Consider the following 25,292-nt stretch of genomic DNA (forward strand, 5'->3'; position numbering starts at 1 on the left):
CATTGAATACATGATGGGGTGTGTGCATGTGTGTGATAAAACTCCCATTCCAGTTTCTGTCTTTAAAAAAACAGCCTTAGGCAGTGAGGGCAGTGTTTTCTTTTAAAAAAGCCCCCCCCCCCAAAAAAAAAAACCAGAACAAAACTAAAGGGAAAAGCTGCCTCATGCTGTGAAATAAGAGTAATCCTGAGCAGCACAGGGAAGCTCAGTGTTCTGGTGTGTTTGACAGGTCCCTAACCTGTTCTTTTTTTTATTTCAACTCCCCTGAATTTATTAAATGGTGACTTGTGCCTGTTGCTGTGGTGTCCAGGTAGTTCAGCTGAGGGAGCTCAGCCCCTTGTACCCCTGCCCCAGGATGCCTGGCTAAAACATTGAACCAAATTCTTCTTGATTTGCCACGTGATTTAGCCCAATATCTGGGGTAAAGCACCTTCAGACTTCCAAAACACCCCATGAGCTTACATTACTGGAATTAGCTGGTTTTTCCTAGTTCTGCTGTGATGTTCTCATCCTCTCTTTTTTTGCTCACTGTTCAGTCCACCCAGGCAGGGAACTGCAGTTTGGGAGAACCTTTGCCACTGGTTGAAATCCAGGGCTGCAAAGTTTTAAAGTTAAGCACTTTGGAAAACGTTTGTGTATAATAATCAAATGACTAATTGCAGTGTTCTTGATGATGTGTTTTTTTTTCCCTGTGCTGTTTCCCTCCCAGGAGTCCCAGCTGTGTGCCCAGCAGCCAGTCCAGAGTGAGTTGGTGCAGAGGTGTCAGCAGTTGCAGTCCAGGTTATCTACACTGAAGATTGAAAATGAAGAGGTCAGTTAATCCACCAAAAATCAACAACTTCTCTTACCCACTTCCAGTCCATCCTGGGGAACTGATTGTGGCAGAATCTTGTTGCTGTGATCCTCTTTTATGAAGACTTGTGTTAAAATTCAAGGCTGAGGCAGTTGAAGCCAGCAGTTCTTGAGTGTGTGATCCCACATGGAAGTTGGGTGTGTGGAGAGGATCCTTTAAAATGCCTCCATGGCTCTTTCTCCCCACCCTTCAGTTGATAAGACTGGCTGTGTTGCAAAAGTTGTATTTGGATAGCTAAGGGAAAAAGAGGAACTTAATGTTTTGAAGTGAAGACAGTGAATTTGCATCACCTGGGGTAAGAGTGATTTTTGTTTAATTGGTCATCTAAGATGAGAAGACTACATCAGTGGTATGGCCTGTCTCTGCACATCTCTGTTCAAGAACTTTTAATCCTCCTTGGGTGAAATTTGCAACTCCTTTATGTCTAGGAAGTCGATTCAGATTTACCCTCAGTAAAAATGAAAAGTGCAGCAAAGTCCTGCTTGTAGCATCCAACATTTGATGCCCAGTAGATGTAGTTGCAGAGGACAATTAGACCATCTTTGTTCCACACTCTTTGAGGTTAAATGTCTTTACATCTGCTCCTGATCACAGCTGATTTCCTGCTCCTGGCAGGTTCTGGGTGCTGCCAGCCCTTGGGCTGTGCTGTTAATGATCAAAACTTACCCCTTAATTACGTCAGGACGTGAAACCAGTAATATCTGTTTATTACCAAAGTGCTCCAGGGCACTTGCTGCCTCTCCTGTTGACACACAACGTGCTGTCCTCACCTGTAAGTTCTCTCCTTCTCGCTGGGCAGGTTAAGAAGACCATGGAAGCCACTCTCCAGACAATCCAGGACATTGTCACCATAGAGGACTTTGACGTCTCGGACTGTTTCCAGTACAGCAACTCCATGGAGTCTGTGAAATCCACTGTCTCAGAAACCTTCATGAGCAAACCCAGCATTGCCAAGAGAAGGGCGAACCAGCAGGAGACAGAGCAGTTCTACTTCACTGTAAGGGGCTCCTTTTTAGGAGCTTAGGAATGTTTTTTCTTTTGGGGAAGAAGTTCTTCCCTGTGAGGGTGGGAAGGCCCTGGCACAGGTTGCCCAGAGAAGCTGTGGCTGCCCCATCCCTGGAAGTGTCCAAGGCCAGGTAGGAGCAACCTGGGCTAGTGGAAGGTGTGGGGATGGAACTGGATGAGCTTTAAGGTCCCTTCCAACCCAAACCCTTCTGTGATTCTCTATTTTCATTGTGATTTATTTAGAATTATACTCACCAGAGAGTGCAAAATGATGTCTTACAAAAACACTTCTGTCATTGATTTTTGGGCAAGCAGAGGAAGCACGTTGGGTTTTTTAAAATGTGTGCTCTCAATTCTCTGCAAATATATTGGGATGCCTTTGTTGATGCAAACGTGGTCTGTGGATAAATAGTGTAAAATTTGATTTCTTCTGCATCTGAAAAGGAATTGTCTGAGAAAGAACTTAATAGCTTGTAAATATCAATTTTCAAAACTAATAGAAGCTAAAAGGATGTTTAGCTCTTTCATTTTTTGTTATTATCATCTTACAACTCCAGCTCACAGCTTTTCACTAAGTCAGTGCTTTTTACAAGATGCTAAGAGCATTTTGATGTTGACTTTCATACTATACTATGTGTTTTTTTCTAAATCAGATTTATGTTAAACTGTTGAATTTGGCTGGATTTTCAAAATATATCAGATTAGCAGATGAAAATCACAGCTCTTCTCCTGGTTACTTTGTCATTCCTTTGGGCATCTTTTGCTCTGTATGATATCCTTCACTTCTTCTTCCCAGAATTATTAAAAGTCTGAATTTTCTGTGCAAATTGCAGTAGCTGGATGGGTTCAGGATGGTTCATCAGGCCTTGACCTACAAATATTCAAAATCCTTTGTAGAAGGTGAAAGTGGCTCTTGAGAGAAGTGGGTGGAGAAACGGCTTCAATTAAGAAGGGATTGACCACCCTGCCCAGGGTTATGGAACTAGAAAAGTGATTTTTAATTGAACTCCCAGCACTCCCTCTCTAGAGAGGGACTATTGTCAGTTTAAATAGGAGAAGGAACCCAGGGCTTCATTTGGAGGGGATATTTTTCTGTTTCGTGGTGTTAGAGAGCCCCTCTTTAAGCAGCCTGATCAGGTGCTGGATTGATCTGCTATTGACCAGGCTTATAAATATCCCTGATAAAGATTCCAAGCTTTGAATCTCTAAAGAGCAGCTTTTCCAGTGTCCTAGGAAACGCTCAGATGAGTATTAATGAGGCTGAGGGCAGAGCTGGGTGAGACATTCTCTGTGTAGGGGATGAAAACAAAGTGCAGAGCAGAACTGAGCTTTCAATCCCCTTTTACCTCATGATGTGCTAAAATGCTGAGGGATATGAACTGTAAGAAAAACCCTGATTTAGAAGAATATTCCATATTAATGTAACTCAAGCTGGAAATTCCACGTAGTCCATTACTAGCTGGGCAGAGCTCTGGGGTAAATAGAGTGATGGGAATTTAATTGAAGATGCTCACTGTAGTATCTCCACGCTGGAATAATCTGTGTTTCCACTAGAGGCACATCCCTGCACGCTGATGGACGTGTTGTTGGGCTTTGAAGGAAGATTTGTATTCAGAAGAGAAGCTTAAAAACTTCCCTGTGTGAGTGGAAAGCAGAGGAATGATTGACTTAGCACTGAGCTAATGCAGGTGGCTGAAGCAGGGAAGCAGCAGCGACTTCAGGGAGCCCAAATCCAGGGATGTGGCTGCTGCTGCCATGGATACAGACCTGCTTCCTGGAATTGGAGCTGTCAGAGCTGCTAATCATAACACAGCTGGCACTCGGCCCCACCTGAGGAGTGGAGAGGGGATGAATGATTTAATTCTCTTACCTCTAAAACGGGGTAATTTTAGTCCTCGGACGAAATGTTGGTTTTTTTCCTCCATGAAGAGCCAGAACAATGCTCATCCTGTGAAGTGCTTTAGAATTAATGTGAATTTATTATTAGGAAACCCTTAAGCCACGGGGCTGAAGTGTGATGTGAAGCCTCCCTGCCCATGAGTCCTGCAGCAGCGTCGTGCTGGGGGTGTCAGTGGGACACTGGGCCCGGGGTCAGTCAGATCCAATTCCCCCTCTCCTGCAAATGCCTGGGTTGAAGTTGTTCTTGGAGGGTGTGGAGAGGGGATAAAACTGCTGAGCTTTCTGGGCTGGGGGCAGATCAGGATGTGGGACAGTGGTAGAAATGGGTTTTCTTTGTAGCCAGGGTACAATTGGTTTGCATTTCACTTCTTCCCATGTCCCACCTGACAACTGGTTCTCCCTGGGAAAATCCTGCAGTGAGTTTGGGCTTGAAGTGTCCAAGCTGCTTGGTTTTCTGGGTGCAAAATGCTCCCCAGCTCTGACTCAGAACAGATCTTCACCTCTTAATTGTCACAGTGCAGAAATAATGTGACTTGAGGATGTTTCTGCTGCTTTGTTCTGATTGCACTTAGTGTGACTCCAGCTGTGCTCTGCCAGGAATGGGATCTTTAGGAGTTCTCCTGTAGCTTGATTATTATTTTTTTCTGGTTTTATTATGCCAAAAATCCAGTGCTAATGCATCTTTGTAATTCACTGAACAAAGCCCGAAGCCTTATTTTAAAATGACTTTTTTTTTTTCTTTTCATAAGCATCCTTGCAACAGGCAGAGTACAGAATGTCAGGCACGAGGAAATAGGAGTAAAATCTGCTGAGATACTGCACTGAATGGGAACCTTCTCTTTTTCTCCTTTAAAACATTCCCTGGTACAATCCCAGGCAGGTGATGTTCTTACCATGACCTGAGCCAGAGCACTGGGACTCCCAACGCTGTGTCTCTGCCCTGCCCTGCCTGCAGCCACCTTAGGCCGAGCTTAAGTGCTTAGATCTGCTTCAAAGGGGAGATTAACTCTGCCAAATCAAGTTGATCTGCTGATCTTTAAGCTTCTGTTTGAGCTGAGCCTTTCCAGCCCTTCCTCTCCCTTCACCCTCCCGTGACTCTGAGACCTCCCAAACCAGATTTATCCTCAACCCCCCACCTCAGATTCTGTGGTTATTTTTGCAGCTTTAACTCTTAAGTGTTTTCTTCTGTCAAGATCTGATGTAAAGTTTTTGACTGAGCAAAATATATAGTTAGGGCTTGGTCCCACGGGGTAATTCCAAAAGCAGTGTGATTAATTTTTTGTCACTGTGATCATGCTTCCTGTTTTCTTCTAAAACAACCAAAAAAATTGAAGTGTTAATATAGGAAGCAGGAAATGCTGAGACTCTCCAAAGGGACTTAATTCTTGTGAAATGTTTCTTCCAATGTTGTCAAGCAAAGGGACATAAAACACAGGCTTTTGGCAGTTAATTAAAGCCATTTTTGTTTGTTGTGTCAGTGCACAGCACGGCTGGAGACCCCTCAGGGGAAACTTTGTTAGTTCCTGGAAGGTTTTCCCTTACCCTCAGTACTGCCACAGTGTATATATATATTTCTTTATTTATTTATGTATATATTTCTTCTTGATCCTTTACATCCTGCACAGAGGCTGCTGTTGTGACCTACAAAGGACAAGCAGGGGCCAGGCACTCTCCTTGCTAAAAACACTCTTTTTTTACCTTAAACATTTGCAGCCTAATTTGGCAATCCTAGGCCAGAACTGGGAGAAAGTGGAGAGAATTGGGAAAAGCCAATGGAAGTGTCCAAGGCCAGGTTGGACAGGAATTTCAGGGCTAGTGGAAGGTGTCTCTGCCCATGGCAGGGGATGGAACTGGGTGATCTTTAAGGTCCCTTCCAGCCCAAATCATTTGAGGATTTAATGATAAGAAGGAGAACATTTCATTATTAAATGAGAATCCTCTCTTTGTGTTGACTTTGCTGGCTGAATTTTTAAAATATCACGGAATGGTTTTAGAATCTCATGATTCTAAAGAATGGCCTGTGATATTGGAAGAATTATGTGCTATTTGTGTTTTTTCTCAGTGTAAATATGTCCTGGTTCCAACATGGACAGCTACTGTATTTTATGTGCTGCAGCTCAGTGAAGATAAATAAAAACTGCTCTGAACTGCAAAAATAAGAGATGAAAGACCTGTGAAAAACCAGCATTTGCAGAGCTGTGAAAAATCAGGAAGCAGTGGGGAAAAAAACCCTTTTGTGATTGTATAATATTTCACTGAGAGAGTAGATCTGAACTTTAAAATAATACCTTTATTTGTTTTGTCCCGTGGCCCCCCTGCAACCCTGTGCATCATCCAGCGTGGAGGCAGCCCCAGCATTTGACAAGTAAAGTGGGGTGAGGGAGGTTAAGTGAGAGAATAAGCACAGTAGCAGCCTTTTAGTTGGTTAGAACAGATTGCTCATTCAGCTGCATTTCCATTCCCCCCCTGGCTGCAGAGGGATGGGTGACAGCTCCTCTGATGGCTTCAAACATGCCAGACATTCAGCTGATTCCACGGTGGAACAATGGGAATTGCGCTGCAGACAGGGAATCAGGCAGTCCTTAAGGTTGGAAAAGAGACCTCCAAGATCAAGTCCAGCCTTTGTTGGACGTGAAATATGAATGGGCTGAACTTCAGACTTGCCCAGAGAGATAAACCAGGACTTAACTCGTCCTTTAACTGTGAATTTCAGTGTCATTCTGTACTTGTGTTCAGAATCAAGGGACATGAAGGTGCAATAAAAAAGACGTGAATTGTCTACTCATGATCCTTTTTTTTTTTCCCCCCACCTTCCCAGAAAATGAAGGAGTACCTGGAAGGCAGGAACCTGATAACGAAGCTCCAAGCCAAGCACGACCTTCTCCAGAAGACCCTGGGAGAAAGTGAGTGTGGGACCCCCATCCCTGCTGCCAGCCAGGCTGTTGCACTTATTGCATCAGTCAGCTGAGTGTGACAGCCCTGCATTAGTGCTGCAAAGTGGCCACACTCATGTTTTATGAATTTATCTCCCTGATCTGTGTGATGGAGCAGCCCAGTGACCTGCGGGGCTGCTTGATGAACAAAAGATGCTTAATGAATCACTAAAGTGCCTCGCTGATGGTTGCAGCCAAGCGTGTGCCCCCCTCCTCCATCCTCTCCCCATTCACACACCTCCTGCTCCTCACTTAACGATCTGCACCGGGGCAGACCTTGGGATTTCCAGTTTGCTGATGAAGTTGAGAAGTGCTGACAGAGCCTGGTCAGAAGTTTCACTTCCGTGGTGGTTTTGCTGCTTCTCACCTCTGGGAGTTCAAACCAAACCAGTGTACGTGAGCCTGGGCTTTTATTGGGAGAATAACAAGCAAATTTCAGAGCATTTAAAATATGTTGCCTGTCTAGAGGGCAGCAGCCAGAACTCAATATGCATTTGCTGTTGGGGTCAGAACAAAGGAAGATTTCTTTCCCTTCATGGTATGGGCAAATCCTGTCGGCCAAAAACACTTAAACTATGCATCCAAGTTTCCATAGAAACCTGACTGCCTTGTATTTGCAGAGGAGAAGGTTTTAACAGTCTAAATGTCAGGTCAAAAAAAAGTGGCTCGAGTTGTTGCTGGGTTGTTGTGCTGGAGCAGGGCTGGTGTGATGTGTAACTGAGCTGGGCTCCCCACAGTTTATGGTGTGCAAATCTTGTGGATGAAAACTTAACCAGCATGTGGGCTTTGAAGTGCTTTGCTTTCAGTTTAAAAATGCACTATAAAACTAAAATACTTACTGCCATGGTAATTAAAGAGTTTATCAGACCCAAACCACTGGAAGGCAAGGCAAGGATGTGCATTGGTTTGAGCTCTATTGGTTGAAGTTGTTCATCTCTTCAGCTGTCCCAGAGAAAGGGTGGATGAAGCCAAAGTTCTGTGTCCTTAGGGTATTTTTTTTCTGCCTCTAAATATCTCCAAGGGACACCCCTGCTGCCCCTGTGACTAATCACATTCCTGGATCATAGCTGACCTCTGCATTCCAAGACTTCTTTCCTCTTAACCTGCCTGCCCCCTGAACCCAGCTCAAGCTGTGTTGGGGGGGAAAAGGGAGGAAATTAAATGTGATTTCTGTTTTGCTACATAGATTTAAAGGCTGCTTCTGTTCCCTTCATTTGCTTTGCAAAGCAGAACTTTCTTAGTGGCTCTGTGAAGGGACCCAAAAAGTGTCAGGGGGAGCTCCTTCTGTCATCTGTGAGATCAAAAGGAGCTGAGAAAGGGAGGTGCATCTCTTTTCCAAAACCACATCAGCAGGTTAATGGGACAAACTGGGGACTGTGCCTAGACTTACCCATAAAATGTCACTTAATTGGGAAATGGGCAAATAAAATCCCTTTCACACGTCCCCAGAGCACGTTTAGAAGCTTTACTGAAAAAAAAATGTTCCTACAGCTGCGTGTCTTCAGTGCCTGGAAAATTCAGGGGTTTGTTGTAATTTTTATTCTTCTTTACCCCCATCCTCAGGTGACATTTATTAGTCGTCGTGCAAATTGCCTTAATCTAAAGATGACAAGTTCCAGCAATAAAAATAGCAGCAGTTTTCCTATCTCCAAGTAATTATGTCCCTGCCTACTGTACACATTTGTCACCCTAATGCAGGAGCCCCTTGATGTTGCCACAGCCGTGTAATTTCTATATATATGAATATTCTATGATGAAAACGGGACAGATGGCTGGAAATTCTGCTTCAGAATAACATTTTCATGTAAATTATGCACTGTTTTGGCTTTAAGTGGGGAGAGAGAAGTGGCTATCAAGATGTGTTCAGCTAATTGTCAGCCATCAGCAATTAGCTGTTTCCCTCCTTCGTTCTTCCATCTCCCCAGGAGCAGGAAGACAACTGGAGGGAAGGTGGATTTTCAACTGTTGGGAATCAGTGTGGTTTCACTGATGATAATCTAGACCAGCAGAGGATCTGGCCTGTGCAATTCCCAGCAGCACATCCTCGTTTTCCTCCTTGTTGTGATGTTTTAGATGATGCTGCATTAGCAAGTCCTGAGCCTTGGCTGCTTCCTTGCAAACTCAGTGCAAGTTAATGGAATGTTTTTATAAATGTTTGTGGAAAATACCATTAAACTGTCTGTCTCTCAAAATAGCTTAATGCCAGCACGTTCAGTCTGTGGACTAACAAATCTGGGAATGTTTTCAGTCTTCCTGAGGGGCTTTATAAAGCAGGATCTCTTGCCTCACCAATCCCACCGGGAAGTGGGAGGGAGGGAGAGGTTGACAAGCCCAGTTTTTTGGCAGAAATCAACAATTAGAATGCACAGGGAGCTGGTTTTCAAGAACAATCCTTTGCAGAGACAGAGTCTCTGGGCAGCTGTGTTTCCTGGCTGGAGCTGTGCCAGCAGGGATGGGCTTTGGTGGTGTCTCCAGCACCACCCCTGGGGGGGATCAGCCACTGTCCAGCTCCCAGAGCTGCTCCCTCTGTCACCAGTGGTTCCTCTCCTCCATCTCCTTCCCAAAGTGGCTTTACAGAGGTGTTGAAAGCATTTTCCCACTCCTCTCTCCTAATGCTGGGTTTCTTTGTCTTCCTGACAGGTCAGCGGACTGACTGTGCCCTAGCCAGGTAGGTGTGGCTCAGGGAATTAGATTTTTAAGGAAAATCTGATGCAAATTGGTCATTCTAGATCAGTGACCAGCCCGGGATGTGTATCTGGTAGAAAATTATACTTATTTAGGACCATACAGTCAAATCCCAGAATGGTTTGTGTTGGAAGGGACCTTAAAGCTCCTCTCATTCCATGCCCTGCCATGGGCAGGGGCACCTCCCACTATCCCAGGTTACTCCAAGCCCTGTCCAGCCTTGAACAATTCCAGGGATGGGACATGGATTGAGCCAACACAGAAGCAAAGTCCTTTTCTTGCCCCGGTGCATTTAGTGCAGAACAATTGTGAGAACCCAGAGAATATTTTTCAGACTGAGATTTTTTACAACCAAATTCCTATTTCTTTAAGAGAGTTGGGCCCAGGGAGTCTTCAGGGGTTTATCCACATGGTTGGTGCCTGGAGTTGAGTAACATAAATTGGGAAACCCTTTATCCCCTTGACACTCTGCTGTGCCATGGAGCTGAATCCAACAGCACAGAGATGGTGGAGAATAAACTTTTCATTTATAATTAGGACCAATTGCAGAACCATAACCAAGCTCCTGATGGGCTTTTTGTAAAACATAACAAATCTCCATCCCCAAACTGATGGATTCAGGGGGCTCTGCTGGGCATGAGGAGCTGGAGCAGGGGCTGTGCATCATCCTGCCTCGTTAACAAAAGGAAGGTGATTACTACCAGTGTGGAGCCATTACTACTGTTCACATTCCTCACAGCAAAGCAAAGCTGACAGGTCCTAATTAGACCCTGACATCTGTAATAATAAAATATTATTCATCATGAAACAATTTTAAATATCAAAGAACCAGTCCTGCTAATAGTTTAAAATGGGCCTTGTTGTCTGTGACAGCCCGTGGAATCTGATTTTTATTTTTTTTATTTTTTATTTTTCGTTTGGTGTTTTTGATTCTTTTATAGAAGGAATTTCCCCCCAAATTAACACATCGTACAGTCCTTTTAAAAATCACACTTCTGATCCCCTTATTTATAATTCAACAGCCATCTGCCCTGGCAGGGAATTGGCTGGAATGATCCATTAGGGCCTCTCTGCTATTATCTCTCTCGCTTCATTTTTACAAGAAACTAAAGGAATTTTAAACCCCAGTAAAAAATTTTGAAGGGGGGAGAAAATCCTGGCAAAGCAAGGCTTTTTCCCCTTTTTTTTCCTACCATTAATGTCCCCCAACATCAATAAATGAGAGCAGACAGAAGAAGCTCAGCCTGGCTGGTGCGTGCTGGTGTCGGAGGGGCTTCGTGTTATTTATTTATTTGAAATCTTATCAAAACTGCGATAAAGACTCCTCAGTGGCAGCTGTTAAAAGCACAGTGGGAACCAGGCTGCTCCCACCTGCTCTTCCAGGGAGCAGCTCAGTGCAATTTATATCAAACTTCATCTTCTCCGAGGAGCTCTCGTGCCGCAGAATTCCGCGGGGTCGGAATTAAAACGTCAGGGGCAATCTTTTGTCGGAGCTCCCTGGCGGCTGTTTCGGGTTTTTTTAGTGATTTAAAGTCGCTTAAAATCTTCCTGGAGTTCCATAAATCCAAGGAGACCCTCGTGATTGTGATTGACTTGGATATCTGGCTCCTTCCCTGCTCCCCGAGGCGGGTGGTTGGGAATGCGAAAGGAATGAGCTGGTGATGGGGGGGATTTTCCTGACTCTTGTGTTCTGATTGTCCTGACTCTTGTGTTCTGTTTTTCCCTCCTGCACCCCCCTGGCTGGTTCTGCCCCATCAGTGGCAGGCGCAGCTCCACCGTGAGGAAGCAGGTAATTAAGGTTTCCTTCACTAACGAAGCAGGGCTGGGGGGGGGGTGTTGGTGGAAAATAAATGTTTTCGTCCCTCCTTCTCTTCCATGGACCTTTTCAGCCTTGTCCAAGTGGTGTCTGCTCGTTCAGTGGCTGAAATCACTCCAAGCCTCGTTCATTTTCCCTGATAAAATATGAAATTAATTTTACTCCCCATTCTGGAACCAAAACCACCAAACAGCCCTGAGCTGTTTGGACAGCCCTCTCTTTGTCCCCATTCCCTTTATTTTCCCTGGAATCCCACTGCAATGCCATTAAACCTGTAACTGCTCACTTGTTGTGCCTTTATGTAATAAAGACTTACAGGGGCAGGCTTTGTGTCCCTGGCTGTGGGGATAATCTGTTGCTTTTTGGTACCCAGTGAGCTCAAATGTGTTTCTCTGAGACAGGCAAAACTCAGAATTATCTCTCCTTGATACTGTGAAGTTCAAATTTGGCTTGGCATTTCAGTTCACACAGCCTGTCTTGGGGTGCTAATTTGTAGTTTTTAGGATCTTGGAAATTATTATATAAGAGAGCCAGTTGTGGTGTTGGTGTGCAGAGTCAAACCTTTCTTATTTATTATTCTTTTTTTTTTCCCCCCTCTTCACTTTTACCATCTCTACATTCTGACTGCTCTTTAAATGTCTCTTTGGGCAGGATTCCTCCCAAGCCATTCCCTTGGTTGTGGAGAGCTGCATCCGATTCATCAGCAGGCATGGTGAGTTTGGGGGGACTGAAGGTGTCCTGGGACATTCCTATAAAATGAAATGATGTAGAAGCCTTATAAAAAATGTTCAGAGCAGCTCAGGACGTGCTGCTGGTGCAGAGCAATCCCAGAGATTGCAACATGAGGAAAATGGCTCTGACTTTCTGGCTGCATTGCTGGTTATTATGTGTATAATCACTTCTCTAAATAACTGACCTTGCAAATGTTGTTCTTCCCACAATATCCCTTTATTCCTTACAAAACAAGGTTCCCATCCATAGATACCACTCATTCCTCACCTCCACTCACCTCCCTTTGAGCCCTGAAGTGTGGCCTTCACCAACAACAACCATCCCCTTCCCAGAGGGGGAGGAATACTCTGAGTATTTGAATGTAGGAGGTCAAGTGGGGAATTAATTGCCCACTTACTGCCACAGCGAGATGATTTATGCCTGTTTTGAAGGTTAACTTCACAGCCTTGAATGCTATACATTTCTTGTAATTTGTTTTCATTTTTAATTGATATCATTTGTTAGTAGTGTGTGGAACAGCTGTTAATTAACAGATGTAGAAAGGGGTTGAATTTATCTTCATTACCCAAGATGCAGGGCCGGGTAGCAGGTCCTGTTTCAGTTTTCCCTTGTTTCATCACCATTTTAGAAACTATAATCTAGAGTCCCATTCTCATCATCACTTGGAAGATCATCCCAGGTGCTGTAATCCTTCTTTAAGGCCATACCTGGATATTTGGTGGAAAAAAAATCATTGAAACCACGTCGCAGGGGGAACTGAGGCAGGATAAATCAGGGAGATGACACTTCTCAGACTCATATTGCTGGGTTAGCTTGGATTTTCCAAGAGACTCGATGGATTCCTGCACAGAATGTCAGGCCATGGTGTGAGGCAGAGTTTGGAATTAGAAGGAATGTGTTTTACACAGCAAAGCCACGTGAGGCAGCAGAACTGACGCACTCACACGCAGGGATGGATTTGTTGGAGGTGGCCTGACATTTCCAAGTGTTTGGCTGTGTAGGTGTGGGATGAACGTGGTTTTCATTCTTTTTTTTTTCTCTCCACGCTGGGAATTGTTTCTTCCCTCTGTAGCTGTGGTGAGGCACACGCTGCAATGGGATAAAACCCCTCGGAGGGTGGGGAGGGAGAGGCCACAGGTGCATCCAGGAGAGTTTATTATTGATGGCCATTATTATGGATATGTGTGATGGGAAAGGGTCTGGAGGGGCCATGGGAGGAGTGGCTGAGGTCCCTTGGCTTGTTCAGCTGGAGAAGAGGAGACTGAGGGGAGACTCATCAGGGGTTGCAGCTCCTCATGAGGGGTAGCTCCAATCTCTGCTCCCTGGGAGCAGGGCCAGGACCCAGGGAAGGGCTGGAGCTGTGTCAGGACAGGGTTATGTTGGATCTCAGGAAAAGGTTCTTCTTTCCCCAAAGGGTGTTTGGACACTGAACAGGCTCCCCAGGGCAGTGGGCACAGCCCCAAGGCTGCCACAGCTCAAGGAATGTTTGGGCAACGCTCTCAGGCACAGGGTGGGATTTTGGGGTGTCCTGTGCAGGGCCAGGAGCTGGACTGGATGATCCCTGTAGGTCCCTTCCAGCTCAGGGTATTCCATGATTCTGTTATAAGTAAAACAAAGACATTACAGCATTCCTGGTTTCAGAAAGTCCACAGTGGAAAGGCTGGAGGGAATGAGAGCTGCTTTCCCTTGCTCATGAGTTGATTTGTGGCAGTTGTTGCTCGCCTTACACGTACCAACAAAACTCTTTTGATGGGAGTGTATTGGAATATCCCATCTACTTGACAAAATAATGACATTCCTAATGCTCACTTTTTAGCAGGAATGTCTTTAAGCCTGTCCTAAGCCCGTGGGTTGTGCTGGGAGTAATTAAATGCTTCCATTTCAAGTGGCTGATTTGCTCCGGGCCTCGGCGGAATCGCTCCTGCAAAATAAACATCGTGCTCCTGGCATTGGCCATATTTTACTCCTGGCTGATACACCATTAGTTTATGACTTTCTCTGGGTTGTAAAATCCTTTGGGGATCCCCCCAGGATAAAAGATAACATGGTTGTTATAGCCCAGTTACTGTGGTGGTTTAGGAAGAAGGGTTAATATTTACTGTCTGTGCTGAGTTCTGGTTTTACATATTCTGTACATGCCTGGACAGAAGAGAGAAGTGGCTTTAAATCAGCATCCTTCTGCCTGTGTTCTTATCTTTCCTTTATTGTATGAGCTGTAGCTGCTGAAGGTGCCACCTTGTCTAATCTATCTTATCTTGTTGTTATCAGCATCTCTCGCTGTCTTACAGGTTTGCAGCATGAAGGAATATTCCGGGTGTCTGGGTCACAAGTTGAAGTGAACGACATAAAAAATGCATTTGAGAGAGGTAAGGAAGTATCTCAGAAACTATTGCCAAATGTATGTTTGTTTAAATTTGTTTGAATGCCCTGAAATGGCCTGTTTTGAATGTGACTTGCTCTCTTTTATCCCTTTGATTTTTGTATTTTCGAAGTGAGTCTCCCAAACGCTTCCCTAGCGCTCATTAACCTTGAATTCTCAGTTGTTTGGTTTTATGCTTTGTACCTTGTAGAGTGTCTGTATAATAAATATTCTGAATTCAATCTTCTCTCATGTCTGATAGCTTATTGATCGTTTGTAACACTAAAGGACGAGGAGAATTTCATTATTAGGTGTAACTGCAATTTCCTCCCCTCTCCCCCCAGCCCTTTGTGAACAGATTGGCTGCTAGAGGATGAAATTTTGTGTTTTCCACGTTGTTGAGGCACAGCTTGGCCACATTTATTTTAAATATCAGCGAGGGAGAGAATAAATTTCGAGGCGCCGTTAATTTGAAATCGCTTTTAATAGATTCGATTTTCTGTGGGAAAGAGCCATTCCTTACAAAGGCAGAGAGCAGTTGGGAGCCTCCTGACTCATCAGCTCCTTGCTGGGCTGTTCTCCCTGGCAGAGCAGGTTCAGAAGAGCTGCTTTTCAGGCAGTTCCTGCAGCTCATCTCCCCAGTCCTGCCTGGGTCACTGGGAACAACAGGCCTTGTGTTAATCCCCCGAATGCATCACTCTGAAAGAACAGAGTCAGTGTGTTCCTGTGCTTGCTGGTGGAAGAGACAAGCAGTAATTAATTAAGCGTTGCAAGTTTATTCTGCTTTTGGGAAGAGAGATGTTCAGTGAACAACATTTGTGAAATGTGGTGTGTGATGTCACCTGCCCTCACCTCCATGGATTAAAATCCTCGAGAACAGAGGAAGCAGAAATGTGTGTCATAGCAAGGAAAAGGCTTGATATCAAAATCAGACCCTTTTTTATATAAGGAAATACCAGTCAGCTTGGGAAAATAACCAAATAACCACTTGTTCCAGCACTGACATGCAGAAGTAAAAAGGGGATTTATTTTTTTTTTTAGTTCCTCTCACTTGTCTCTGTAAAGCCAATGATATACAGAACTGCCAAAGTTAACAATAAGATTCCTGCATTTTATTACTTCATCCAGAGCCCTTGGTGGCAGTTAATATCAGGGATAATGCTCCAGTTTGGAGTGGCCCATTTATTATCCCGTGTGTTATTAAGATAATAGGCAAGCTTTGGTAATTTCAGTCACATAATGGATATATATAGCTTCAATTTGAGGATTGCCCCATCATTAAATCTAATTATGTCTGATAGGGAGTTTTCCCTAGGGGACAACTCCTTAAGTGGGCATCTTTCCTTTGGTAATACAGACAAACTGTGGCATCTCTGCAGCAACAAATTATCCCAGAAATGTTCCCACCCCAGTTCCCCACATCTGCATCCTGCTGAGCCAGGGCTGGGATGCTTCTTGTGCATCCCCTGCATCCACCTGAGCTGCAGCTGGGAGTTTGCCTCGTGGAACATTTCACCTCCCTGGTGGGTCTGTGATGTTCCCACCCTTCCAAAATCCCTGGAGTGTCACTATTGCTCCAGGACCTCTGGTGCCACACTGAAATCTGGCTGAGAGAAGCTGCCCCAGGTCTCCTGGGATTGCTGTCAGAGCCTCCCACCTCTCTGCCTCACTCTGGTTGTAGGTGGGATTAACATAAATCCTTTTCTCCTGCAGAGGTGCATCCTTCCAGTATTCTGATGCTTTTCTCCAGTATTCTGATTTTTTTTTTCTTGCCTACTTTTCTTTGCTTGTCACGAAGGGGAAGATCCCTTGGCTGGGGACCAGAATGACCACGACATGGATTCAATAGCAGGAGTCCTGAAACTCTATTTTCGAGGGCTGGAGCACCCACTCTTCCCCAAGGATATCTTTCATGATCTGATTGCCTGTGTCAGTAAGTATATGAAGAGCTGAAAAGAAATAGGGCTGATTTTTTTCTGATATCCCACTTTTCTTTCTTCCCTTCCCCTTTTTTTTTCCTGATTCCAGAATAAGGGTTTTGTGGTTACTTTGGTTGGGCTTGTGTGGCACTGGCATCCTCTGTTAGGCAGCCTGGGCAGTTACCTGGTCACAGCCATCCTTGCTCTGATCTGAATGAACAAGGAGATGGAAATGAGCAGATTTGAAGGTCTGTGTGATGGATTTTTGTGAGGCAGTGGCTTTGTGACGGGATTCTTTTGAAACAGAATAAAGCAAAAAGCTTCACTCCTGTAAAATGATCTCTGAGACGTGTCCCCAGGAGATGTCAGAAGGGCCCTGTCAGAGGCAGGGATCACCAGCAGCCTTGTCTGCTTTCCCTGGATGTGCTGCCATGCTCTGTGTGCTCTCCTTAGCTGACAAGGTACCACTTATATTCCTTTTAGCTTCGTAACCACGAGGGACCATCTTCTGACTCCTGTTAGAGAATATCAATCATCAGGGCGGCCACAGCCGAGCTTTTAACATCCTTGGTGGTTTCTAAAGGTGCTTCTGGTAGGCAGAGAGTTGTTTGTGGTTTTTCCTGTGTGAAACAACCTCATCTGAAGCAGCCTGGCCCTTGCCACGTCCTCCAGAAAATTGAAGAATGATTCTATTGTCCAAGCAGAGGAATGGCCCTTGTGGTGGCAGCCTTTGAAGTGGAGCAGAAGATAACTGCTGCTGATTTTGCTCGTGGTTCTCTGCTCCTGAGAAATGCATTTGCAGAGTTGAATTCACATTATGGGGGGAAAAGTAAAACCCGCTTCCAAATAACTTCTCCCTTCTCAGATGATTTATGCTGCCCACTTATTTCTCAGCAGGCTGCTGCACACAGAGCCTTTTGCCTCACCCTTTAACTATGTTAATTTTCCTTCTGAGCGTTACACAGTTTCTTTTTTAAACACCCACCTTTCTAAAGCAAAGACTTGAAGGAGCCTTTGTGCCAGAACTATTGGAACAGATGACATCCAGAGCTCCCACGCTGGGAAGGAACTTGCAGTGAAGTTTCACGTGTTCAGGGACCTTCACTGTCAAAGGCTTTGCCAGCAGGTTCTGCAGCCTTTGCGTTCCCGTGCCAGGCAGCGCTGGAGCATCCCGAAAAATGGGCAAAATTCCTTCCTCCTGCTGCTGCTCTGCTGCCCAAGGGAGCCATCACAGTGCTCTGGACCCAGTGGCAGGTGGTGGGTTTGGTGGGATGATGACTCTGGTGCTCTTTCTTCCTTTCAGCAATGGATAATTTACAGGAGAGAGCCCTGCACGTCCGGAAGGTGCTGCTGAACCTGCCGAAGACCACCCTGATTGTGATGAGATACCTCTTTGCATTCCTCAATCAGTGAGTGTCCTTGGGAGCACCAGGGCTCTGCTGCAGGACCTGCTGTAAACACAGAACCATTGAGGTTGGAGAAGACCTTAAAGGTTGTGGAGTCCAACCATTCCCCCTTGGCACTGCCAAGGCCGTCACTGACCCGTGTCCCCAAGGGCCCCATCCCCATGGCTTTTAAATCCCTCCAGGGGTGGGGACTCAAGATCATGGAGTGACAGAATGGTTTGGGTTGGAGGGGACCTTAAAGCCACAGGCAGGGACACCTTCCACTAGCCCAGGTTGCTCCAAGCCCTGTCCAACCTTGGTCTTGGACACTTCCAGGGATGGGGCAGCCACAGCTTCTCTGGGCAACCTGTGCCAGGGCCTCCCCACCCTCCCAGGGAACAATTTCTTCCCAATATCCAATCTGAACCTACTCTCCTTCCATTTACATCCATGGCAGAGGGGATCTGTAGCTCTGGTATTGAGTGTTGGGGCTCAGAACAGCAATAATAAAGGAATAAAGACAGAGATTAATGTGCTGCCCTTATAAAGTCAGCACTCAGTCCTTTTCACATAGTCTTGAGCTTTCAAGCTCCCTTGTGGTTTCTATTTAATTTCTCTGTAAATGCCATCAGTATCTCATTTTTTACCTGGATCCAGGGCATTCATGTCCCTGAATCAGCTAAAGCTCATCAGCTTTAGAGAGCAGAAAGCCCAAAGCAAACCTTCTGAGCTCAGCTGTGTGTTCTGCAGCAGAGGAGGATGATGATGATGATGATGATGTTTTCTGCTGTTCACCCTCCTTCCCACTTGTGTTTTCTTTTGCAGTTTATCTCAGTTCAGTGAAGAAAACATGATGGATCCCTACAATTTAGCCATCTGCTTTGGGCCAACGCTGATGTCGGTGCCTGAAGGTCACGACCAAGTCTCTTGCCAGGCTCATGTCAATGAATTGATCAAAACCATCATCATCCAACATGAGAACATCTTCCCAGGCCCAAGGGAGCTGGAGGGTCCAGTCTATAGCAGAGGTGGAAGCACAGAGGATTACTGGTATGATGGGTACCACTGAGGAGGAGATGAATGGGTGGATGTTTATCTGTGGATTAACATGTTACAGTCATGAGTTCTGCCTTGTCTAATTCAGGATTGGAGCATCTGGCCCAGCCTTTCAAAAATCTGTTTTATGGAAGAGAAGATGGCTCTGGTATCTCTGGAGAGCCATCGACTCAAAAGAAATAAGCTGGTATAAAGTAGCTATTCAGTTGTCAAACCCAGCTCACTTATCTTGAAGAGCAAGGTTGTGTAGGGATTTTCTTGGCTATTCTGGTTTGGTAGCTGCCAAAATCAATCTCTTTTTTAGTTGTTGTTTGGGTTTTTTCCCCCTTCCTTTTTCTTTTTTTTTTTTCCCCCTTCCTTTTTCTTTTTTTTTTTTCCCCTCCTGCTTTTGCCTTTCCTTTCTGCCTTTGCTGCAGACCCAGGGGTCACTGGCAGCTGAACCTCGAAGGCTGTGGCACTGGTATAATTTTCAGGGCTTGGTGGGGGAGGAGAGAGGCAGGAATGCAAAATCCCCATTTCCATGCAGCCCAAGAGCTCCAGAGGCCCGGCCGCGCTCAGGCTGCAGCCACATCTGGAAGCAATTCAGGCAGAGCGGCTCCTGTCATCTGGGGTGGAAGGTTGGGGAGTGGGGGAAGGAAAGGAGGTGTTTTCTTTCCTACTGGCCAAGCTGATCTCTCCCTCTGAAGATGAGGAATGTTAAATTGTGTCCTGCTTCTCCCCCCCCCCCCCCACCCCGGCTCCTTCTCTCCTTCGATGCCCCAGGAATGCAAATGATTATTTTCATGTGCTAAAATAAATACGTTTTTTTTAATGAAGTCACTGTGGTGACAGAGCAAGCCTTGTTCCCCTGGCTTGTTTCAGAGTAGCTGTAGCTATCAGCTCACTCCTTGTACGTGTGGCAAGGAGAGGCTCCTCTCAACTAACTGCTGTGTGCAGAAGACTTGCCAAAACCTTTTGGAAATTCTCTTTAATTTTACCCTTCGCTCTGATGCTTTTAGCTGATGTTACATGTGAAAGAATTGTAAGGGAGGGGAAAAAAAAACAGCCCAACTTAGTACTGTTTATGACCTTGAGGAAAGACATCAACTTTGACAGGAGGGAATAAAACTGTGCAGTGTTGAATACCCTCAGTTTGGGTGTCACTGCACAGGAGTGTGGGGGAGACACAATGGCCTGGAAGGTGATATCAGCTTTGGTTTTCCTTCCTTGCCCTTCCTAAGCACCCTGACCTGGGACCCTGTTAAGCAGAGAAAGGGGAGAAGCAAGCAGGGGAGGCTGCTGGAAGCCAGGAAGAAGCATCTGGTTCCCATTCCAGCTTTCTCATAGTCCTGGTATTTCCAGAGTTGTTCGTTGTTGCCCGTGGGCTCCTCACCGTGCAGGCAGCAGAGAGAATCCTTGGGGTTCAGCTGATTCCTGCTGTAGCTGGGATATCCTGGTGCCACTTCATGGGTCAAGCCCTCTGGGAGCTCCCAGGAGGTGTTTTGGTGTGGAGTTGCTGGGGCTCAGCACCACGGCCCCTGCTCTGGGCTCCAGACCTGCACCCTCGCCTGGAGTTGGCAGAGCTGTGGAGCAGCTTCCCCTGGGCAGAGCAGGGTAGGGCAAGGTTCAGAGTTCGTCATCAGCTTTGAAATCCTGCCTGTGAGTCAGGCCTGGGCCGTGATGCGTCTGTCTGTCTGTCTGTCTGTCTGAGACTGCTCAGGGAGAGTCCAGGAGACCCACAAGTGAGGCCGTGGGAATGGCAGGGAAGGAGATAGAGTGTGGATGAATCATGGAATATCCTGAGTTGGGAGGGACCCACAGGGATCATTCAGTCCAACTCCTGGCCCTGCACAGGACACCCCAAAATCCCACCCTCTCCCTGAGAGCGTTGTCCAAACCCTCCTGGAGCTCTGGCAGCCTTGGTGCTGTGCCCACTGCCCTGGGGAGCCTGGTCAGTGCCAACCACCCTCTGGGGGAAGAACCTTTCCCTGAGATCCAACCTGACCCTGCCCTGGCACAGCTCCAAGTCCTGTCCCTGCTCCCAGGGAGCAGAGATTGTTGCTGCCCCTCCACTGCCCCAAGTGACTCAACTCTCACAGTGTTCCTCTGCCAGCATTTATTGCTCTCACTTTTGGAGCCCTCAGGGTGAAACCCAGTGCTTCCCACTGCAGCATCCCGGGGCTCTCACCTTAGAGTCAGCAGTAAGGATGGTTTTTTTGGTGGAAAATGCTGCTGGAGGCATGGATAGGAGGAGGCACGTGGCCTTTGTGCAGCGTTTGGAGCTGTGTGCGACATGACTTCAGAGTCTGTGTGAAACCTTAGCCCTCAGTGCTGCCTTCCTTCCTCCTGGGGCCTCCATTTGGCTGCAGATTCTTCTCTAAACTTTATGAAGTAGCACAAAGGCTTTGCAAAGGATGGGAAAGGTTGATTCCAGAGGTGCTGGCTCAGGAGATGTTGGACAGCTTGGTGTCCTGTGGATTAAGCATAACGAGACACCAGAATTACTCAAACACTTCACCTCTTCTCCTTTTTCTGTTTTTCTCCTCTTTTTAAAAGAGTGCAGGAGGGGGATTGCCAAGGGGAGAGCACTCCACATCCACAGTCACTTATTTTAACCACAGCAAGACCAAAATGAGGGATGAAGTTATTCCTGTGTGAGGAGAATTAAAAATCACCTTTTAGGAGTTACACTGTGAGAGGGCAGCAAACGAGTTTTCTTTAGCAACAGAGTCTGCTAAGATGAAGAGCAAGCACTATTTTTTTTTATCCCTTTTTTTCCTCCTGAGAGGAGCAGGCAGGGCAGGCAGGCAGGGCTGCCAGCTGGCAGCAGCTCCACAGAGCTGCTTGGGAGAGGCAATGGATCCTCTTCCAGCTTCCTTTCTGCTCCTGTCCAGAGGGAACTGCTCGTGCAGCTTCTTACAAAAACATAACCTTTGGTTGCCACTTGTTGTCTATTGATCCTTCCAAAGCTTTTCTTCTTGCCAAACATAAATGAGTCCTCTTGGTGGTTTAGGTGCTCTGGAATCTTTATTTACAGGCAATTAATCAGGCCACGGGAGTTGTTCAGTGAAATGAATGGAACGATTTAAAATGGTGATAAAAGGGATGGAGGGAGATGACAAACACAGACCTGGAAATATCATTATGAATTGAGAAATGATTTCCCCCAGGAAGTGGCAGCTTTCTCATCAGCCATCTAATGAGCTAATTAGAGCAGTGGAGAACAGAGCTGAGGGAATAATCCTGGCATGGCAGAGAGGAGCTGGACCCAGCTTGCCCCTGCTGCCTGACTGCTCAGCATCTCCAGAGGTCCAGGTTGTAAGAGTTGAAGTTGGACTGCTGACAGCACACGAGAAGGGTAACCTGGATGTTTGGGTTGGTTGATCAAATAAGAATTCAGCTTGATTTTCAGACACACTGACTTCAGCACGTGCAGATGCACTGCAGAGCATCGCAGTGGAGCCTAAAGATTGGCTCCCCATGTGGATGTTCCCACTTATATCTGATGGGTGTGATGAGGAAACTCAGTTTCCATCAGTCTAAAGCACTGTCCCTGTTTCCTTCTGTTGCAGTGAGAGTCCCCATGGAGAGAGAGCCTCCACAGAAGACTCGGTGCAGGACGTCACGGCCGAGCACCACACCAGTGATGATGGTATGCAAAGCCTCTGAGCTGCTGGGATAACTGGTGCAGCCAGCCCTGGGGGAGGCAGGGAGGGAAGTGCCTTGGAATTGAAGTTTAAAGTTAGCTCCAAAGTGGAGTTTGAATCAGAACAGTCGCTCGAAACATCACATTGGCAGCATTTGGTGCCAAGAAGTAAAAAGGTGTAGGATGGACAGGGAGCTGTAGAAGTTACCTGAGTGTTTTGAAAGCATCCCTTCTTCTTAGCAGAAGGCCTGGGCACACTCCAGGCTTGGATTTGGAAGTCAAGGTGGAAGCACAGAGCCAAAGGCTGGATGTGTTCCATCATGCTCTCCCACTCCCTCTGCCTGTACCAGGCATTTCCCCTTTTGGGAGCTCTGGCAGGGGGTTCTGAGTGCTCTGAGCCCCAATGGTTCTGCTGTAAGGAAGGGAGCAAAACAAAGTCAAAACCTGTTTGTCTTCCACTCACAGCCAGGTTTTAGGGTGGGGAGTCCTGAAGGCCTCTCTCATTGATAATTTTTGGGTTTCCTTGGGGACCTCTGTGACATTTCTGGTCTGAACAGTGAAAAGAGGAGAGAATTTCCCAGTATTTCCTAAGGAGAAGGTGACACTGCAGTTTTGAGTGTCTGTTGTTGATTCTTCCCAAGCCTCCTCCTGTGACAGGGAACATCCTGTGAGCACCATCCAGAGCAGAGGAAAGATTAAATTACTGGTGTGAAACAATGATGCCTGGAATACTGAGCAGCATGGAGAGCAGACTGACCCAACCAGCACAGAGTATGATTTTGTTCTTGCATTTAGACCCTTTGCAGTTGTCTGTGCGAGTTCTGTGATGGTTTTACTTGTGACCTCAGTTGTAAAGGTGGGAAATAGTTACCATTCCCTTAAAATCAGGTGTCATCCTTTTTTGAGCTGGTCAGGAATTTGCTCAGCAGCCCTGCCAGGTGCTCCTGTGCTGCCTCTCTGCTTCAGCAGTTACCCAACAAACCCTTCCCAAGGCATCCCTGGGCTCCCACTGGTTTCATGGCTCAGTGATCTTAAAGGTCTTTTCCAGCCTAAGTGATCCTGGGATTCTCTGGTGTTCACACCCCAGTGGTGAAGTAAAGGATGTTTAGAAATGCTGGGAAATCAGTTCTCCCTCAGCATGGTCAAGCACTGGCACAGTGATTCCTCACCAGGGTTGTTGGGAGGGAGCACAAAGCCTGTGGGAATGAAACATGAGCTCGCTCTCTGTCTTGAACAGAGTGTTCTGTCTGACAAGTGTTAGCTCTTAAAAATGCATGAAAATGTGTCCTTTTGGAGTTTGTATCTAAGAAAGAGCAATTTAATAGCTGTGAGGAAGGACAGGCCAACTCATCCCACATCTGCATACAGCCTGGGACTAAAGCCTGCAGGCTCCCACACTGGGGTGGGCACTGAGGCTGTTTCTGGAGGGGATTTTTAGGTCTCTTCTGTGACTGAAGGGGGGACAATAGTGAGAAATGAGCAGTTAGAGATGAGAGAAGGACACTGTTCTGCAGCCTCTGGAACTCGATCGCGTGGGGCCCCCGAGCAAGGTAAAACTGGGAGGTGTTTTGGATGGAGTTCTGCATCCTACATGGAATATTCCATAGGAAGCATTTGGGAGGGAGCCTTTGGCACTGAAGCAGAGGAGGGAGCTGGGGCTGTATCTCTTTGAGGGAGCTGCAGGGTCTGAGCTGTGCAGAGTCACACCTTGCTCATACCTGTCAGCAGTGCAGGTACAGCACCAGGACTCTGGGATGGGTGTTCCTGGGTTTTTCTCCCTCCTTCAGTCTTTAGATTCTTTAGCACTTGCTTCTTAAGCTCTTTTGTGAGCCTGGCACTAATCTTCCCAAAGCAAAGCTGTCATCCCAGCCACCCTCACTGAAGGAAGGAATTTTGGGGTGGGGGGAAAGAGGTCGTGTTTTGAAGAGCATCCAAGCTGTTCTGCAGCCTCACTGTACAAGTGAGAGGACACTCTGGTTTGAGACAGGTATAAGAGGTCAGAAATGCTGAAAAACAAGCAGATTATACGTTTGTTAAATTACACATATGAGTGGAAACATTTGAATGTGCTGCTTTCCTGCCCAGGCTCTCAGCCTGGCAGGGGGAATTGTTTGGCTTAGCCTTATTGCTCTTTATTCATGCAGCTTTCTTGTCTGAAAGTGTAGTAGGAAAAAAGCTACTGGAAATTAAAGTCTAAAATCAGTTCTCTGGAGAAGAGCCAGAGTCCTAAAAAGCAAATTGGAAACATAAGAAACCTGAGTGCCGCTCTCATCTGGAACAATAAACACTTCCTAATGAAACAGATGGAATGTACCAAACCACACTCCCATCCCTTTTCTAAATGCAGGGGGACACCAGAAAGCAGCATAATTGGGGGTTTTAGTGTTAGGAAGAAACTGGCTCCAGAGGCAAAACAAGCAAGAGGAAAGAAGGAGCCAAACAGGGCTCACCACGTGCTTTGGGCAGTTGAGAGCTGGGCCAGGCTTTTCCCACCCTTCCAAATCCCTGCCTGCTTGCTGAGGGCTGATAATGGGATTTTGTGTGAGGCTGACCCACAGGCTTACCTGAAATGTGTGGTTGAGAGAATTCTGAGCTGTTGGGTTTAGCAATGGAGGAATTATTGTTGGGGGGTGGATCTGACTGATCTTGTTGCCATTTGCCCTCAGCTCTTGGTCACTTTGTGCTGGGTAACTCAGATGCTGGTGGGGCTTTTTGGGATGAGATGCTTCTGCTCTGCTCCCTCAGCTTGGTTGATGAGCTTCAGCCACATATTCACCATTTATTTTATCAAGCCTTGCCTGCCTGTGAACAGACATGGAGACCCAGTTCTTGAGCATCTGCTCTCCCAAGGAATAACTGCAAAAGCTGTGGCTCATGTTTGGCCTTCCAGTGTTATTTGTCTGGCTCTTGCACTGTAGAAGCTTCCTGTGATGCAGGGGAGATCTCTGTATGGAATAGTGGACCTTTCCTGGTCCGGGAAGAGGAAGCACAAATCTCTTTCTCCAGGAAAGAACTCAAATTTCCA

General features: G+C 46.3%; 1 protein-coding gene across 5 annotated transcripts in view; it reads left to right on the plus strand.

The window, feature by feature from the left end:
- The window catches only part of SRGAP2 (SLIT-ROBO Rho GTPase activating protein 2), a 106,789-nt gene that overhangs the window by 67,920 nt on the left and 13,577 nt on the right, over positions 1-25,292 (plus strand). For all 5 annotated transcript variants that reach the window (XM_064635954.1, XM_064635958.1, XM_064635959.1 and 2 more), the window contains 11 exons: positions 710-811; positions 1,653-1,850; positions 6,576-6,660; positions 9,331-9,358; positions 11,134-11,164; positions 11,843-11,903; positions 14,212-14,289; positions 16,081-16,215; positions 17,505-17,610; positions 18,412-18,636; positions 22,194-22,273. In XM_064635954.1, coding sequence (XP_064492024.1) covers positions 710-811; positions 1,653-1,850; positions 6,576-6,660; positions 9,331-9,358; positions 11,134-11,164; positions 11,843-11,903; positions 14,212-14,289; positions 16,081-16,215; positions 17,505-17,610; positions 18,412-18,636; positions 22,194-22,273 — 1,129 coding nt within the window. The remainder of the gene's footprint in view (positions 1-709; positions 812-1,652; positions 1,851-6,575; positions 6,661-9,330; positions 9,359-11,133; positions 11,165-11,842; positions 11,904-14,211; positions 14,290-16,080; positions 16,216-17,504; positions 17,611-18,411; positions 18,637-22,193; positions 22,274-25,292) is intronic.

Source organism: Pseudopipra pipra, chromosome 25 (assembly GCF_036250125.1).
Source record: "Pseudopipra pipra isolate bDixPip1 chromosome 25, bDixPip1.hap1, whole genome shotgun sequence".
Classification (NCBI taxonomy): Eukaryota; Metazoa; Chordata; class Aves; order Passeriformes; family Pipridae; genus Pseudopipra; species Pseudopipra pipra.